Here is a 19,920-nt window from a genome sequence, read left to right as displayed (position 1 = left end):
TTATAAATACATCATAGATCAATTGCTCCCATGATGCATCATTATAATTACATCATAGATCAGTTAATCCCATGATGCATCAGTCTTGTCCATATCAGAGATTTTTGACTTTGATTTCCTCAGACTGTGTAGGGGTGGCTGGAGGAGAGCCTGGCAAAGTAGTCTGGGTACACGTAACTGAGACTAAAGCTACTGTACTCTTTATGAGCCACTTGTCTATTATGTTTAAAAGTAATAGAGCAGTTTATTGAAAGCTTTTGGGCAAAATTGACTTCATTCATCCCAGGAATTTTGCCTTTGAAGTCTACAGAGTATAGACTTGCTTGAGTAAGGCCTGAATACTTTAATTTTATTTTCACTATACAAAGTTCTGTTTCTTCACATTGTACTGCATTTCTAAGATGTTTCAATGCTGCTGAAAGTATGAAATCATTTTAGGCAATGGTGAATCATGAAAGGAAGTTGTCACGTTCTAAACATGCATGCATGTCACAGGTTATCCCCGCTAAAGTTGTCTCACTGGGGCGCATTATTCTTTTGTGCTTACCTGTGAAACCTGTCATCTATGTCTGCATTTGCATATCATTGTTGTGAACTATCGTTATTGTTTGTGTCTTGGAGGGCGCCCTTTCTGGTCAGAAAGGCTATCTCGACCCATGGTAAGTATGGTTAGTTTAATCATCTAAGATGTAATTGTATAATTGATAGATAACTAAGATTATGATACTAAATAATGCTTTCTTCGAAACTTGTCAATTTTTGAACTTTGTACATTCTAAAGACTTAAATTAGAAATATCTGAACCCAATGTCACCTTGGGTGCACTCGTTAGTCCACTGTGTTGATGTAGTCTGGAAGTAACATCTTATACTGATGGTGGCCTTTGTTTTGCATGATTATTTTGAGGCTTATATTTACTTAGTTTTGGAGCTGTGATTAGAAGTAATTAAAACGCTGCACTCGATATCATAACTTTTAGTCCAACTGAGTTCTGATATGAGGCAGATTTGGTATGCTCCTACAATTACTGAAATTCAAGCATTGTCCCGGTAGCTTGAATTTGTTTTGATTGAAAACTGACGATTGTTGTCCTAAAAATGTGCAAAGTGTCCCCAAAAATAAATGGTAGTGCGACAGTGTGCCGAGGTTTCAAAATCCTGGCTGCAACACTGATTCTTCCAACACAGGGCAAGCAGCACATCATATACAGTGACGGTGCATTGCATGAACGTAAAGTCTGTTAAAGCCCATACATTGTAAATTTAATGTATTTTTCTGGGTTTTTTGTCTCTTTTCAAAGTAGGGTTGACATGCCAAAATGTACAGTGTTCAAATGTAAAAACAGCCTGCATGTGTGTTAACTACCGGTATGTGATGATATTATTGTTGAAAACTGAATTTGGTAAGGGTGACATCAAAAGTGCAATGTCTGATAAAAACTTAATTCTCTGAGTTCTGCACCCCTTCCCCCTTCCCCATGAATTGTAATTGTTGAACGTTGATCCAGAGGTACCCATTATTTCCTTAGTATGATACTTCCAATTATACTTAAACATACTCAGCATGGGTGATACTGCAAAAGACAATATTATTCAAATTAAAAACACCTTATTTCATTAAAAAATCTTGATTTGTCTCTGTAAATATAATACCAATATCAAAGTATCAAAGAGTCTTGAACAACTGTGCCACAAAGGGAGAGAAAATGCATAATTACTACGCAATTTTCTTAACCAAACCAAAATAGGATATCGATAAATACCATTATATTGTTTCTGTCGGATAGAAAACTTTGGGTTATATTAAACCCTCCACACCCCCAAAGTTAAAAAAAATTAACATTTTTATCTGACATTGATCTTTTGATGTTGTCTCTAAACAATAGCATCCAATATTGTAGACAATGCATTGCGTCTGTAACAGTGCAAGGCTTATACGTGGCGTTTCAACATACTTGAAGAAGACTTCGGATACAGCAAATGTACTTCTCTTCCATAACAAAAGCTTAGCTTCAAGATCAATCATCCCTTCAGACAACTTGGATAGATTATTTTCATACAAGGATTGATTATGTTCTGTACTGTTTGTTCAAATAACTGCTTACATCTTCAGTGTACCACAATCTTGTATTATGAGGAAAATCAGTGGAAATGTGGGGTTTTCATGAAACCCCATTACCATCGCATTGTAGAGAGAAGATCTTGTAACTGAGACACCGCATTTTGCACCTTCCATGTTTTGTACAAAGATCAATGTTTGGTTGATTGAAAATCGACAAGGTGAATGACCTCTTAAATATGCAAATGGCAGACATCACTTTCATATGCATGCTGCTGTCTAGACCTCAGCTCATTGTGAAGGACACAATTAATGCAAGACCTCTGCACTGACCAGAGGTCAAATCACAAGGTCACATCATTAATCGACTACCAAAATTTCAGCAAGTTGACAGCCTCTTTAATGAGCCCATCTTAGCTCAAAATTTGACCATTCTACATGTATCTTGAATCTGTGTTCTTTTATGTATGGAGCAGGCACTGATCTGTTGTGTAGACTTTACAATTGTAGACGAGGAAAGTGGGAGCAATTGTTAATGTTAGCTATTGGAAAATGGCCCAGCATAAAACTTCCTGTATGACATCATATGACATCATCAGACATGAATTTCCTATTTGTGAATACCGCATGGTCAGGAAGTTACACATTACCGCTGGCATTTAATTACGTTATGGATCAAATTAGAATAATTGTGTATAAATTGTACGTGCAATGTAAAAAAGATGGATAGAGTCATACGGTAATATTCCATCTCTGGCGGTCATCTGAAGTCATTGGTAAATGGCCTCACTCCAATTAGGGAAGCAACATTTGATATATTTTCATTACGTATGATTTTCTATTATAACATACGATATTGACACAGGAAATTGAATTTCTATTTGAGATCGGCTGTAGGCAGGTACATGAGGAATCACCTGACAGTCTGGGCCTTGCTTGTGAGTCAATATTGAACACTAGCTAACTAAACACTGACTAGATCTGTGTTGGCAAATATGGTGTTGAATAATTTGAAGAGTTAGATTTCATAATTTCAATAACATGTACTAGCTGCTGTCAGTGGTGGACTAGCAAACAGTGACAGCTCCCTTGAATTATGGAAATTTGTGTGGGCGTACTTGTAAATGTCACCTTCCCAGCTAAACCCCCACAAAGTCAGCTGATCATTGTGTCTCTTAATCAGCTTAACATAAAGTCTGCTAATTTTGAACAAATTTATTTTCATGACGTAGGTGAAGATCCAACTGAAATATCACACAGAGCAAGCAAGAACCTTGCCCTGGAGGAATCTTGAACACTCTTAGATCTTTGGTTATTTCCTGTTTACGAGAACCTCTCCTCCCTTCATTCTTTACTGGAAAATAGAACACCCTTACTTTTCAAAAATCAGCTGCAATAACTGCACATAATTGCCAATGAAGGACAACCGGTGCTTGAACAAAATTTGTACACATTCGCACACTACACCAAAAATTTTACAAATTACCAGAATTCCCAATTTGTTCTTTAGTGAACTTATTCATCATCCTGATACCATGACCCAAAAGCATAGTTTGCTTTTATCTTCAGCTTATTTCTGTGTACTCGAAATTGATGGGAAAAGTACAAAACATAACTTGACTAACAGTCCACACTAGATAGAGTCATGATTTTTTGATTAATATATTTCATCTCACTAAAATGTTGACGGTGACAACAATACTGTACACTGATTGATGCACTTAAACAGTGTTTCTAAAATTAGTCAATTAGCTATTTATGGATTTTGGCACTATCTGCCCAAAGTTGAGCAAAATTCAGTTCTGATATTTTTAAAGAAATTCATCAGGGTTTGAGACAAGATCTAAAAGCATAGATGACCATATGGTCTCTGCATAATCTATAGGTTACAAATGTAAGTGAACTTATGTAGCAAAATACAACACTGAAAAGTACAGATGGATCAATAGCTTTCTGAGTATGAGAAAGCATGTGAAAGGATGTATGTTGGAAAACGAGAGATTGACATTTTCCTATGCTATGATGAAGCAGAGTTGCTATGTTTTTCAGAATGCATATTTCTGTAACCTAAATTACAATAAATTAAATATCTTTATAAGAAAATAAAAAAATAGAATTACAATGGAACATTATGAAACTCAAGTGTGTTGCATTCATGCATTTACCAAAAAAAGATGCTTTCTTAAATTTTATTGCTTGCTCCACATCATAAAATCTAATTTTTGACACTAAAGACATCCTTGGTATCAATGCAAGTTTAGAAATGTGCATCAAATTTAAATCACATATTCTTTGTCTGTATTTTGTTTAATACAAATACCACAAGTTTCATAACAATGTTGAACCAACAGTCAGATGTGAATTTGAATGTTCACAAAAAAACAACAAAACCATGCAAACTTTGCAGCTATAGGATTTGCATCCACTGCGAGAAATTTTTCATACCTCTATTAAGAACACTAGTCAAGGCCAAACTGGGTATCACCTGAAGAGTTACATACAAGTAGCTCAGACATAAATTCTAAGATGGTTGTACACACTTTAGATTTTACAAATTGATGTGAACATTGCAGTATACCTTGCTTCCACATCAAAACTGAGTCTTCACCATTCTTTCAACATGAATCTCTAGGCTTTCCCATCAGTGCTTTCCCATCAAGAGTGGGACTTCAATGTCAAATCATACAATTATTTGACATATCAATCTTATTGAAAAATCTTACGGGTAGTTGTTGCAAACAAAGTAGAGAATGCCCAAAGTTCATGTTATTTTTTTCAAAATGGCTCTTGGTAGCATTTAATGTTAAGAAAACTATTTTTTAAAGTTTTTACTAGTACAGCCTTCTTGAGCAAAAATAAGTTACTCTTGACTCATCTTTCGAATTCTTTGTCTGTGATAGTCAGCCTCTGAAAGCAAAAAATTCACTGAATGTTTAACAACATTTGTCTTTGCAAGACTTGAAATACATTTTATTAAATAATTTTAAATAACGAAAAAATAAAATTTAAAATTCCTGTGATGAAATGACATGCTAAATTTTCATGGACATCATTTGATCATCCCTATTAATAATGGTGAGGGGTGAAAACATGATTTGAAATGGAAATTACTGTAAGTATTTGATCATACCTATTAATAATGGTGAGGGGTGAAAACATAATTTGAAATGGAAATTACTGTAAGTATTTGATCATAATCTCAATGATTGAACAGCTGTCGGCAGCATAATGATAAATTTGTTTGCCTTGTCTCATGTTGATTTGATGATTCAGAATCTTGTAAAATCCCAAAGGGTTTTGTGATGTTTCAAGGATAATCAATTGCTAATGGAAGTGCTGATAATATTTCAGATGAGCAACAATCAGAGAGAGAGAGGAGAGAGAGAGAGAGAGAGACAGACAGACAGACAGACAGACACACAGTCTCTCTATTTTGGTACCAGTTGTACAGCTATTTGCCACATAATTTTGTTCCAATGACAAAGATACAAAAATACAAAATACTGTCTTATACTGAACTAATCTATTACAATACCCATACCTAGGAGTTGGAATGACACTTAACATCAGAATTGTGTTGGATTGAAGCATTAATCCAAACTCTGGACGACTTTTGAAAATTGAGGCACATACAGACATTTAAAACAAGAACACTAGAATGTTTGTAGACAATTCAAATGACAAAAAACATTTCTTACATCATGGTGTAACGTCACTGCACTGTACTGACAGCATTCTAATAAATATAATATTATTAAAACTAGCTTTGTAATATAATTTTCCAACAAAAATGTTCTAAGCAGTCTAATTGTGTAAATAAGTATACATACTCCTTGCTGATATGATGTATCACAAATGAGGAAACACTGGATGCTTTATCAGCCAAATTTTATCTCTAGTCTCACTAGAACCAAACTCAAACTCAAATTGAATTTGTAAAATGCAATTTTGTAAAAAGAATCTATAAGGCATGTTAGAATGCAGAGCAACTTCTCTGAAATTTATCTGCGGATCTGTAGTTTTGACAGATCACATTGTCATTGGCATCTTCACATGATGCTTTGTAACAGTCTAATTACATTTAGAGCATGGAAACATATCTTCTGTCTTTGCTCAAAAGTCACAGACGTCTCTTTTCTGATTTGATAAAAACATCAAATCCCAGTGTAAAGGTTTGAATTACAGAATCATAGTACGTAAAGGTAACTGCTATTTCAAATTCTATACAGTGTCCACTCTTTGTGTCATTTTCATTTCAAGTATTCCATTGTTGACTTTTTTGTCCAAAGACGCCAAAATTTCAATAATATTTTAGATTAACAATAAGTTGTATAGAAGCAAAGGTTGGTAAGATTTATGAAATCAAATGTACTTGGAACAACTTTTCTCTTTTGTGAACATCTTAGACCAGTTTAATATTATTAATCAGCATTCCTCACAAGTTCCAATGGAGTTTATTTAAAGACATGCTATATGGCATCAGTTGGCACACACTTCAAATATTATAATACATATACACAATCTAAGTGTGCTAAGAAATCATATCCGCTCTAGTATGTAAATTGGAATGAAATGCATTTACTCTGCATTCAACTCTGGTGAATAAAACTTGCTAATTATTTCTTTACATGCAGGATGGTTTATATCTGTCAGACAAAACTGACTTGTTACATTACAGGTCGTATGCAAATGAAGCACAATATCTTGTTGTTGAAGCAAAGTTGCAAATTTCCAGTAAAGTGACAAGTATCATTTTTTGAATTTGATAATTGACTGCTCTTATGATTATGATATGAAGCTTGGCTAGTCTGTGCTATGAATACATCTCATTTGTTATATAGATAGAACTTTTAAAAATGTCAGATAGATTACATGCAAGCAAAGAGGTCAGACATTCAGACATGATTATTTGAACTCTGATACCAGTCTTCATCTGTCAGGGCAAGTATAGCTTTAATCTTCAGCTGGTTCATGGAGTATTTTGTTATCTAATGCTGTTTTTAGGCCAATGATAAAGTCAATCATGGTGTTGGGTAGTGCTGTCTCTACCAGTGTTCTTGGAAGCATTCCTTTGAGATCAGACTGTAGAAAATTTATCACTTTGGTCTTGTTTTCCTCACTGAAAGAAACAAGCATGCAAAATTAGTTTTCTCCAACGATAAAATCAACACATACACTATCATCAATAACTGTCAGACATTTGTGTCAATTGAACTATCCTGTTGTTCAGAATATTTATTTGTGTTTAGAAATTATCATCCAGTGATGGCAAAATCCATAAAATATGATATATAAGCTGTATGCAGAATATTAATCACATATTTTTGATTAGATAATTCAATACATGTATGGTAAAGCTAATAAGTTCATCACATTCTTTTAGACATCATTATAGTACGGAACTTTCAATACAAGAAGGTAATACTTTACTTGTTTAATATGACTAAATGGGAACAACTGATGACATTTATGTTACATGTCTCTGTACATGCTGAAGTTGTATAAACTTTTCTGACAAACACAAAAACCAACTGGGTAGACAACTGGAAGGTAAGGTAATGTGACACGCACACACGCACACACACACACACACACACACACACTGCTACCTTTAAACAGATCATTTCATCTGCTGAAGACTAGATTGTTTTCTTCAGCAAGACACAGTCAAATAACCCCTTAATGGTATTGTGGTTAAGTAACAGTTACCAACCCTCAGGGCATTGAGATATGGGATACCTAATGAAGCATGACGACAGATTGACCTGATAATCTGAGCCACAAACGGTCAATGACTCTGTGACCTTACCAACCAATGGAACTATGAATGGAAAGGTTAAAGTTCACAAAGGTCGTTCCCTGTAAGACTGGTGATCTTATTACAAGGAGATCCATTTCACCAAGATTATCAAGCAAAGATACTTTCAGAGGTTTCTTGTCCACAAAATGAATCAAATTTCCTCATACTGAACATTACTCTCTCATGCATAACTCTGACTTATTTTAATCACCTAATGTGAGTGCAATTGCAAACTACCAAATGTAAATGGACAAAGTTGCTATCTTTTCAAGTTATTTTTGTTTCATGTGAGAAATATTTATATTTGTTCTGCTTAGTGACATATTTTGAATTATCAATCACCACAGCTCTGCTCACACACATATAACATGTAAATATGCTGATGACATCATTTCAGATATGTACTGTATAATGTGTGCTCAGATGAAACTAATGTAAAAAGATAGTGACTTTGTAATTACATGAATTCACTTGAAGTGTTCGTAAATCGAACTGAAATTTTTACTTTAACACAAATTGTAAATAGAACTAGCATGTCAAATACGATACTTTTAACTTAAAATTTTCATCATCATTGCTTCTGATAATCAAATGACACCAACACATGGACCAATGGCTATCAATAATCTCTAAATACAAAAAAGACAACGTACATTGATATCCATATTTATTTACATCATCATAACTCACAAATTTCAAGCCAAGATATGGGTCCTATATATAGTATTGTGGTAAATATTAAGGTATCTTGTAATAACATGATAATTCAGTTCCCAGTCTATTGTGGCAGCAGCTATTGATCCAGTGCAATTCAAATGTCCCTTTTCAATATTTGAACCAGCAGGAGTTGAAGCACGTGACATGTTCAGAAAATAATGTTTCATTGCTAGTGGGCATACAATTCAATTCTGCATTTCACTGATGCATCATGGGAGCTGGTTATTCAATATTCCGTACGAAAGCCGTATTGTTTGCCATAGGTTATTTTTGCAATGTGTACAAAAAATTCATCTGGATTTCTTGAAGTTGAGTCACCGCATGCATGGAATTATCGATTTAAATGGATAATAAATGTAATCGGGGGATGTAGCTTTGATATGTAACTGAACACTGATATATTACTGATGTTCCCATGCATCACGATATTTACTGGTACACAGTCCAGACTATTGACCTCCTTGAAATTTCAGTCATTAATCTCTGTCACTCAGCCCTCAGGCTGTTGCTCTGTCTCTGGTACTTTGCATATTACAGCATTTCTTGATAGCTAAAGCTGATCAAACTGTTTCTGAGAATATCCAGCACACTATATGTTAGCCATAATTTATCTCTGAGGAAACCGACTATCATATTCTGAATGGTTTTCATGTATGACGAGGTGTGACATCTTATCAAGATTGACTATTTTCATTAAATTAAGTAAAATCAATATTTTTAATCAAAAATTAATAATATTAAACTTTCATCTCTTGAATGAACTCATGACTGCTTCTTATTAACTTTCTAAATAATCTGATTCATTGTAAATGTGGAATATCATATTTCTTAGTTTTTCAGAAAGACTCCATAAAATATGCCATGAAAACTTTGAGCCCCAGGCCATGAGAGGGTTCTGTCACAGTCCTGAGTGGGTGTAGCTTTGAGACTTGGGTAGAAAATATTGCTAATGGCATACAAAATACAGGAAACTGCAGAGTCAGTTCATCTGCAAAAACTGTTCTCCGTAAAGCATAAAATGATACACTGAAAGTAGGCAACCTTACTGACGAGAGAAACTACCGGTAGTGATAATGCAAAGTTTGTAGAATATATACTTTAAAAATACATATATTTGTTCTTTTTGGGGGACGACTCGAAGAGAATAATTTTTACCAGGACATTCAACTCATTTTGTGTATCTATGCACTGAGAGGAAATCACATGGGATCAGCTTAGAATTGACACATCCATCATTTAAATGAATCATTTTCTTGTGAATTATTCATAAGATTATGTCATCCCTTCTGGTTAAAAATTTGATTAGATGGCACGGTAAGCTCATTACTATTTCACAATTCTGAGAAGCAGCCAAATACATTGAAATATTTGTTTAAAGTTTTAGTTGGTTAAATCATAGACCATCTGAAGGGATTTCTTGACAAGCCAGCTATGCAAACATACAGCCCGGCACTGAGCCATATTTTTTTGCCTTGGATGTATGACTTACAGTACATTTTCAAAGTTTGCCTGACGACGTGTTTCACTGAACATCTGTTAAGTTTGTCAAGATAGCCAAATCATTCTTGGCAGCTGTAAAACAAAACACTGGATTTGTTTGGGATGGAGAGATGCCAGGGTTTGAAATGCTATATAGTTCCACCGAATGGAGCATCCAGTTTTGCAGAGATAAAAAGATTAATATAGACAGCTCAGAAATGGCTACTCTAAAACATTGTGTATATCTAATCACACTTGAAATGGAAGTACTTATTACTGGACTTGCAATTGGCGCCCATTCACACTTGGGTATTTAGCAACCTTTTGGTCTTACTCCATTTTTATTTGAATTTCCTTTACTTAAATTGGTTTTGATTAAAACAGCACCTATGTTAGAGGTTTATTCCATTCAACGATACTTCTGATTGGAATTAGATTCAGTACTTGATATATCTCTGTTGCCAAAGCATTTATAATAGTAGGAAACATATTGCAGTACCGTGATATCAACTCTGACGGATGTACACCTACACAATCCATTGTTCCACTGTTAACTGAAATGGAGCTTTTGTTTAAGGAAGTCAATTGTGGAAACAGTACACTTCTGCAACAAATGAAAATTTAATGTGCAACCAAGCATCCATATACTTACCCTTTAACTGGAACACAGAACGTTCCACCTGGATGGTTGAATGCCCTCACTACATCATCTACGGGCGGACATTGTGGATGCTCTACGCTTACAGAATTGGTGCACACAATATTGTCTTCATCTAAGTGGTTTATCAGAACAGCATCTATAAAATCACGCGATGAAATTACACCCATTGCAGAACTGTGTGTCTGGGAGTGAACCACAAAGAAATCCTATGCGAAAAAAAACAAGGGATTGCAATCATCATACTTTGCACTTATAATAAAACCCAGTGGTTTACACAGACAACCCAAGGCCTGCTTTCTATACATTAAAAAATCTGAGTTGAAAGACTGAAGCAACTGCTGCACCTGTTGACGGCTGATGATGTAAAATAAACAAACAAACAAAAAAGAAATATTGGCAAAAAAATACAGGCAGAGTCAAACTCTTTATGCTATAACGTCTACACATATGAGTATAGGCAATGCTCTCTTTAGTTTTTGTAAGCTTCTAATCTACCTATGCTGTGTCCCGTAAACCACATAGCAATTGCTACATCTGGTAAATTGTTGTGTGGCATAATTATCATTACCGGTAAATGATGTGTTCGTTCAGAAATTTCAAGCATCCCTGACAGGCGTATAGCATTAGTCTGAGTTTCATGTTTAAAGAAAGACATCACATTTCTGGATGAACTATATATCTTACCTTTTCAGAAGACTCAAGCACTTCTGAGGATTTGATAGTTTTGTCCCATTTCTCTCGTACACCTAATGGTGTTGGTATTACATACTTTACAATTTCATCTGGTGTGCCATCCAAAACACACTCAGCCTTGTATCTGTGTGTGTGGGAGAGAGAGAGACAGAGACAGAGAGAGACAGAGAGAAGGGGAGAGAGAGAATTTAAACTTAAACGATATAATGTAATAGTTCATCAGCTTGGTCTTAAATCTAAATATACACTGGGCATTCCACTGCACCACAATAGTTTTGCACACAAGTACTATACTCTGTGCATGATCCAATCTCCTGCCTTGTTCTCACTTTGACAGAGTGACACAGGATTGCCCTTTCAATTCATCCATGTAGAATCTAACAGCCTTAACATTAAGTGATTTTGCTCTCTTCAAGGGCATTGGATTGTGTTCTCTGCTGTGAAACACTATCAAATCTCATTAAAAACAGTTTGATTAATTTGTACACCATGCAGAGAAAGTTAGGGTACAGATACCTCACTACACTATCTTACCATACTAAAGTCTCTAAAACATTACTAATAAGAGCAATAAAATTTCTGCACACAATGAATATTACACACACAATGAATATTACACATGCTGTCTACATTTAACATCTAGTGGATAATCTTTCAACCCTCAAATATAAAGATTGCCTGGTTCCCTTTAAATGTGTCCTAAAAAAATACTTACATATGACCATCAAATTCTGCAGATTTCTTGTGGGAAACGGTAACTTCTTTCTACAGTAAAAAAGAAACAAGAAATTAGAAATAATTAACGTCAAGGGGTAAACTTTAAATGTCTTCATAAAACTCATTATAAATATTACATGATACATACAATAGCGAACACAATATTGAAAAAATAGTGACAACATCACTGTTTGCTCCCATATAGTTATCAAAACAAGTCAACAATTGTATGAAACATGGACATACATATACAGACAGACTGACATACACAGACTGGCACAGAGTGATGACATTGACCCCAAGTGTGCCTTGGCCCATGGAGAGTGATAAAGATATAACAAACAGCTAAATGTAATGATAAAATAGTTAAGTATAGGCCTATACAGGCACTGAGAGTGAATATGTTACAGCAATTTGATTAGTTTCTTTTCCTTTTCTACTTCTGTGATAATCTTTAAGACAATCAATCTGCAAGGCAGTATAAGTATTGACAAATATTACAAGCACACAGTAAAGTGTTCTTGATTTTTCATTTACAATATTTGACATAGACTGAAATACATAACATGCAACCAATGCTTACACTTTGCCCATACACCAGATACATGGAGAAATTTCAACATACAATCATCAACTCAGAAACTCTATGGGGAAAAGTAAACATTGTTTTCTTCCAGAATAGCTGGTGCATCCACATCTTGAACAACTTACAAACTTAACCAATTACACAAGGATGATGACACAAGAGATAAAGTTAAACTGTGGTGAACTTGACTATTCCTTTCAAATCCTTACCTAACTTGACATCTTAAACTAAAATACACTGCATGGTTAATTGCGCACAAAAATACATCGGGGTGGACCATTTGATAAGGGGTGGTGTCTGGAAGATCGATGAGGTACATTATCTTTTTTATCCGATCCATTGTACATTCTTTTTCCCCACTCTCCCACCTTTTCTTTTTGTCAAACCTTCTCTGGCTGAATTTTTTATTGGCATTTGTTTGGAATTTTTTCAAAATCTGCCAGGATTTTTTTACCGCATTTCAACACCAAATACAGTTTACCATATCAAATGCTTACTAAATCACCACATTATATACTCTTAGTTCCAGTAGGTATAAAATTACCAAAAAAATCTTAAAAATACAAAATGAAAGATATCCCAGTAAAACTGTGACAGTTTCGCAAAGTTGCCCCAAAAATTCAAAATTCCAGATTTCAACTTAATTTCAATATATCTTATTAACAAAAACCCTAAGAACCGGTTTACTAAATATCAAAGCAATCAGACTGGTAAATTTTGAGAAACAAATTTTTTGACCAAAAATGAGAAAAATTGCCCCCCAAAATACAAAATTGCAGATTTCATCCTAATTTTGAATATATCTAATTTTAACATAAACCCTAGGAACCTGTACACTAGATATCAAAGCTACCAGATCAGAAGTTTTAGGAGAAAAATTTTTTGACCAAAAAGGCAAAAATTGCCCCCAAAATAAAAAAAAATTGCCAGTTTCAACATACCTTCAATACATTATATTGAGATTAATCTTAGATACCTGTATACCAAATATCAAAGCTATCAAATCAGTAATTTTGGATAAAAATTTTTTTTTATCAAAATTGGGAAAATTGCCCCAAAATTACAAATATGACAATATCAATACAATTTGTACAAGCATGACTGAGGTCATCCTGAGGAACATGAATATTAAGTTTCATAGCAATCACACGAGTGATTTCAGAGAACAAGATTTTTTGACTAAAAACGGAAAAGTACCCTAAAAATACAAACATGCAAATTTCATCCAAATTTTTGCACCCATAATTTAGAATACATAAAGAAATCTGCATACCAAGTTTCAACCAAATCTGACCAATGCTTACTGAGTTTTAGCCATTTGCAGGATTTTTCCTTTTTTTCCCCTCATTTGCATATTTTTGGCACTGACATGTTCATTTGAACAAATTCACATCTCCATCCCTAGGTGCACCTGTACACCAAATACTAAGACAGTAGGTGCTTCAGTTTAGGAGTTTTTTGATGTGGACGGACATACATACATACATACATACATACATACATACATACAGACAACATTTTTCCACCTTATACGAATACCTCCCATTTGCATATATACATATGCATATATATGGGAGCTAAAAATCTGCAGTTAATATCTTTGCACTGAACATTTCTAGCTGCAGTGACTGTAAAAATAGTGCATGCAAAACAACCATGACAAATACTGCACATGTACAAAGATCAACAACATTTCATTTTACAATTGACAAGGAAGATATCACAGGATTGAAAACCAAATGGACTGATGAGGAAAAAGTACTATCATTTTTAATTTCTGTTATGTTTTATTACAATTCTTCCATTTCCCCCATATTGATTTATTGGAAACTTTGATTTCAAGTAAATTTTTATCAACTCTCTTGAACTTGATCTATCTGGTATCAATCCATTGAAATATTCAAGGTTAATGAAGAGTGTATACCCTTAGGTTTTCATGGTCTACAGGCTACAGGTAATAGTTTTTGCTCCAGTTTATGAATTCATCAGACCAGATCCTCCTTTCAACAGGCCAACCACAGGAATGTAAAACTGTAAAGTCACATATTTCCCCAGGCCATTGGCAGACACTTTATACATCTTTGAAAATCCTGAACAGAAAAGTACAGCTGGACGGAAACACTATTTAAAGTCAGTGTGGTAGAGCTGAAAGAATTTCTATTCATGAATAGATCATTCAACAGATATAACTCACTTCACATCCTGTGGCCTGGCAGGCCTCCTAAACTGAGTTGCCAAATGTAACCTGCTTCCTCTGAGGTTCACCTTTTGTTATCAAATTATGTTGAAATGAATAACACAATATATTCCCATGTTTTATTACTTTTAACAGACCTGACCCTTTGAAGAGCCCTAAAAGCATACAAATAAATAAACTTATTGACTGAGTCAGAGGCAAATTATGCTACACAGAAGCATAAGCCAGACGATTTTTACTGACTTCACCTAAGAAGGTAACCGTCTTCAGCTAACAGTGAAGGTTGATGTTACAGTGTGTGTCAAAATGATCTGCTTCATACCTTGATTCCTAGGTTGCATTTCAAGGATGTCTTTGTAAAAGGTTGCTGTCATATTACTATAATTTTGCCTGTCATGTTGATAAACCCAGCAGTATTTGCTTTTGATATCATTTCTGAAGATGCATGCCATATTTATTTGATTATTGTTGAGAAACAAGCGACTAGCGGCCGATATAGCTCCGCTGTGTTTATGTAGAGAATAACTATTTTTGACACATGTTGATGAAGAAGGAGGAAATCTTTGATAGCTCAATGCAGTGGCCAGAAAAAAGTGGCTAAAATAAGCTGCAAAAATACACAATTGAAGATTTCATCATACTTTGAATATATCACATCGGATCATCCCTAGGAACATGTCAACCAAAGCTATCTGATGAGTAGTGTTTTGAGAATAAAATTTTCTGACCAAAAATGGCAACAATTGCCCCCCAAAATAAAAATTGCAGATTTCATCATAATTTCAAAAGATCAAATTTAGTTCATCTATAGAAACCTGTATACCAAATTTCAAAGCTGTTAGACCAGTACTTTTTGAGAAACACATTTTTTGACCAAAATGGGAAAAATTGCCCCAAAATTCAAAATTGCAGATTTCATCATTATTTCAATAAATATCATTTAGTTCATCTATGGAAACCTGTATACCAAATTTCAAAGCTATCAGATGAGCAGTTTTTGAAATACACATTTTTTGACCTAAAATTGCAAAAATTGCCCCAAAAATACAAAACAACAGATTTCAAGAGAAATTAAATATATATTACTTAGCTCATCTGTACATGTGTATACCAAATTTCAAAGCTATCAGACCAGTACTTTTTGAGAAACACGTTTTTTGACCAAAAATGGCAAAAATGCCCCAAAATTACAAAATTGCAGATTTCATCATAATTTCTACAAATATCATTAAGGTGATCTGTAGGAACCTGTATACTAAATTTCAAAGCTATCAGATGAGTACTTTTGGAAATACACATTTTTTGACCAAAAATGGCAAAATTGCCCCAAAAATACAAAATTGCAGATTCATCATAATTTCAATGCATATCATTTAGTTCATGTGTAGGAACCTCTATACTAAATTTCAAAGCTATCAGATGAGTAGTTTTGGAAATACACATTTTTTGACCAAAAATGGCAAAATTTGCCCCAAAAATACAAAATTACAGATTTCATCAGAAATTCAATATATATTACTTAGTGCATCTATAGAAACCTGTATACCAAATGTCAAAACTATCAGACCAGTACTTTTTGAGAAATACATTTTTTGACCAAAAATGGCAAAAATTGCCTTAAAAATGCAAATTTGCATATTTCTTCACAATTTGAACAAATCTGAAATAGATCATCCCTAGGGACATATGTACCAAATTTCAAAGCTATCTGACTGGTAGTTTTGAAGAAGAAGATTTTTAAAGATTTTTTTACCAAAAATGACAAAAATTGCCTTAAAAATACAAATATGCAAATTTCACCACGATTTGAACAAATCTGACTGAAGTCACCCTAAGTAAACTGCATATTAAATTTCAAAGCAATCGGACAAGCGGTTTAAGAGAAGAAGATTTTTTTACCAAAAACACCAAAAAATGCCCCAAAAATACAAATATGCAAATTTCACCACGATTTGAACAAACTTAAGTGAGGTCACCCAAAGTGAACTGCATATAAAATTTCAAAGCAATTGGACTTGCGGTTTCAGAGGAGAAGGCAATTGTTGACGGACGACGACGACGATGACGACGACGGACGACGGACGACGGACGACGGACGACGACGGACGACGACGGAAAATCAACCTATTTGATAAGCTCCGCGTCGCTGACAGCGGAGCAACAAATTCCTGTCTAGGTGTGAATTTAATTTTACAGTGATAAAAATTTGCATGTAAAATACCTGGAGAGCAGCTCAGCCAAATACTGTGTATTTTGAAATGCATTAAGGAAAACTGTTGAAAGTTACCATACTGCAAATGTCTGGTGCACATGGGTTAGTTTGGTCAGTCTAGTATACTGTATAGTCTCCTTAACCACCATTGAAGTTTATGTATTACCTTTCTACCACAGGTAAACACAATTTGATTTTGAAATAAAACTTTAATTATCATTTCAAGCTACTTTTCATGTAAGTTATTTTAATCCTATATCAATTTCCAACCGAGCAGAGATGAGTGTTTTCCGTGATCTGTGATTGTCTGCTAGATATACAAATTTTGATTGATTATAGTGCAAATCTTCTGTACATCATGAATCTTGGTAACATTCCTGGGATAACAATTACACATATACTATTACATCTATGAATATTTTACATCAAGCCCATTCAGCAGCCTCCGTTATCAAGTTACGTTTCACAGGATTTTCCTTGGTGAAGTGATATCTTTGAGCAAACAAGGCGGCTGTCATTGAGTGATGGTGATTGAGCCAGGCCACAATGCAGACGATATGCTAATCACAAACTCAATTTACTGTTTCGATTCTCATTTGCATATCAATCGACTGAGAGGGTTCAGGCCTGGGAGAGGTGGAAGGTTTGTCTTGCAGTTTCTAAGTCTTCTCGACTGTATTGTATAAGACTGGGTGTTTGTCAAAACACCATAAACTCTAAAGAAAAATGAGGAAAATGCTCGCAAATGATAGCTTTTTAAGATTTTCAATTTCCCTCATCACCTTTTGACAGCTGTGAAGTGATTTCACATCTTTCAAGATGAAGACTGTGCGTAGTTCAATGGTGTCACGTATATTGCTTTGACGAACACTGCAATATGTGGTGTGTATGAGCAGTTTGTGTACAAATCTGTTTTCTTCATGCATCCATAAACTTAAATTAAACTTTTGTCCACATTAACATATTTTCACTCCACAATACTACACTGAGCACATTTCACTTTACTACGACTGATATCATCAGCAATTATTATGAAACACCTATTATACCCCATTAAAACAAAGGGAATGGGTACTGGGTTGAGAAAACAATGAATTACTCATTACTCAGAAAATATCACAACGAAGAGAAATAATCAATAACCATTACGGAACATTTAAACATACAGTCTAATTTAATGGCACACATCCGATGAGTTGACCCACACGTAAAAAGTAATCTCTATAAGAGGGGTGTTTTATTCGGGACACGTACGCGGTACGCACTGAGACACATAAGCGATATTGTTTTCACTCTTACCTCAAAGTTACCCGCTGACACCTCCTGCTGCAATGTCAGTCGAAAACAAACGGCAAAAATCGTGTGTCACACAAAAGGCGAATGTTTCTTCTAGAAATGGTCTATTTTCTATCATGGACTTAACAATCAAAAAATTTAATATTGTTGTGAAGTTCACTCCATTGTGAAACCACGCATGCCACAGTCCCTGTATAGAGGGACTGACTATACCGCTATGAACGAGAGAGCAAACTATTCAACCATCGGTGTCACTGTCCTTACCTATTTTACGGTGCATTCAATCTTACCAGGGTACGACAATCAAGCAATACATGGAGAAAATAAGACGGACCTATGTCACAAATTAAACCACCTGACTCAAAAGACCGCTGTTCCAAAATGGAAAGGGAAACTAACAGCTCTCTAACTAGCCCTGCGTACGATGCTGTGTGTTCCGCTACAGCTAATAGCCCCGCTCACCACAGCCCTGCAAAGACCCGTACGTAGAGTTGGTGACTTCAAATCCATTTTTGGACTTGACGTAAAAAGCCAAATTACTGCCGAAATTCAGCGTTCTTGGGCCCAAGTCGTATCCCTGCCTACCTCAGCTACTCGATCGCTTCCAAAAATGCCAGTCTTTTATTCTTTTTTCGTAAATAACCGTCGATGTCGGCAACTCTCTCGCTAGCCCTGCGTACGTACGCAGTGTACGCTGTGCATTCCCTGTGTGAGTTCCTAACACACAGCGTACACTGCGTACGTATGCAGGGCTAGCGAGAGAGTTGCCGACATCGACGGTTATTTACGAAAAAAGAATAAAGACTGGCATTTTTGGAAGCGATCGAGTAGCTGAGGTAGGCAGGGATACGACTTGGGCCCAAGAACGCTGAATTTCGGCAGTAATTTGGCTTTTTACGTCGTCCAAAAATGGATTTGAAGTCACCAACTCTACGTACGGGTCTTTGCAGGGCTGTGGTGAGCGGGGCTATTAGCTGTAGCGGAACACACAGCATCGTACGCAGGGCTACTCTCTAACTTCATATAACGGTCTGCTCCGAAGAAATGGGGCCCGCGGGTGTTTGCATTACTTACAGACACTTTCGACACTTTCCAGTCAGTATCTTTGTAATAGCCCATCAGCTTCTCGCCGGCTTTCTCTGCTTCTGCACGGTAATCCATCTCTTCGATGAGAAGTTTCACTGTCACTTTCAGTCGGCTGTGCACTCAGTGAAGCCTTGATCCGATTGATGAAGTAACGCACGTTCAGATCGTTTGCTTCGGCAAGATAACTCAGCGATCGAAATTTAACATAATATATTTAAATATCCGTTTCGTCATAATGCCATTATTGTCTAATATACAAGGCACTGACCTAAAGGTACGCCCTGACGGATATTACGGATAATTTATACGAACCAGACTCTCATGAATGAACCGAGGGGGCCGGGCCCGGGACAATGCCCTTTGCACAGTGTAAAGCCGTCTACAAATCTTCAGCACCTCGTTCCAGGCCGAATTCACT

The 19,920-nt window shown here is 35.4% G+C and overlaps 1 protein-coding gene across 2 annotated transcripts; it reads right to left on the bottom strand.

Moving 5' to 3' along the window:
- Window positions 1–3,704: 3,704 nt before the first annotated feature.
- Window positions 3,705–19,888, bottom strand: LOC139121053 (stAR-related lipid transfer protein 5-like). Of its 2 annotated transcripts, XM_070685651.1 has the most exons (6): window positions 19,491–19,868; window positions 18,420–18,446; window positions 12,124–12,173; window positions 11,400–11,532; window positions 10,707–10,921; window positions 4,234–7,177 (listed from the first exon to the last, which is right to left on the bottom strand). In XM_070685651.1, exons 1-6 carry the CDS (start codon window positions 19,575–19,577, stop codon window positions 7,012–7,014), a joined length of 678 nt encoding a protein of 225 aa, XP_070541752.1. In that variant the 5' UTR covers window positions 19,578–19,868; the 3' UTR covers window positions 4,234–7,011. The 2 variants fall into 2 exon arrangements, with proteins under 2 accessions (XP_070541753.1, XP_070541752.1); XM_070685652.1 differs by lacking the exon at window positions 18,420–18,446 and having other exon boundaries at window positions 3,705–7,177; window positions 19,491–19,888.
- Window positions 19,889–19,920: the final 32 nt, after the last annotated feature.

Source organism: Ptychodera flava, chromosome 21 (assembly GCF_041260155.1).
Source record: "Ptychodera flava strain L36383 chromosome 21, AS_Pfla_20210202, whole genome shotgun sequence".
In the NCBI taxonomy this organism is placed as follows: Eukaryota; Metazoa; Hemichordata; class Enteropneusta; family Ptychoderidae; genus Ptychodera; species Ptychodera flava.
Note: the sequence above shows the minus strand (reverse complement) of the source record. Positions and strands in the feature narration are given on the sequence as shown.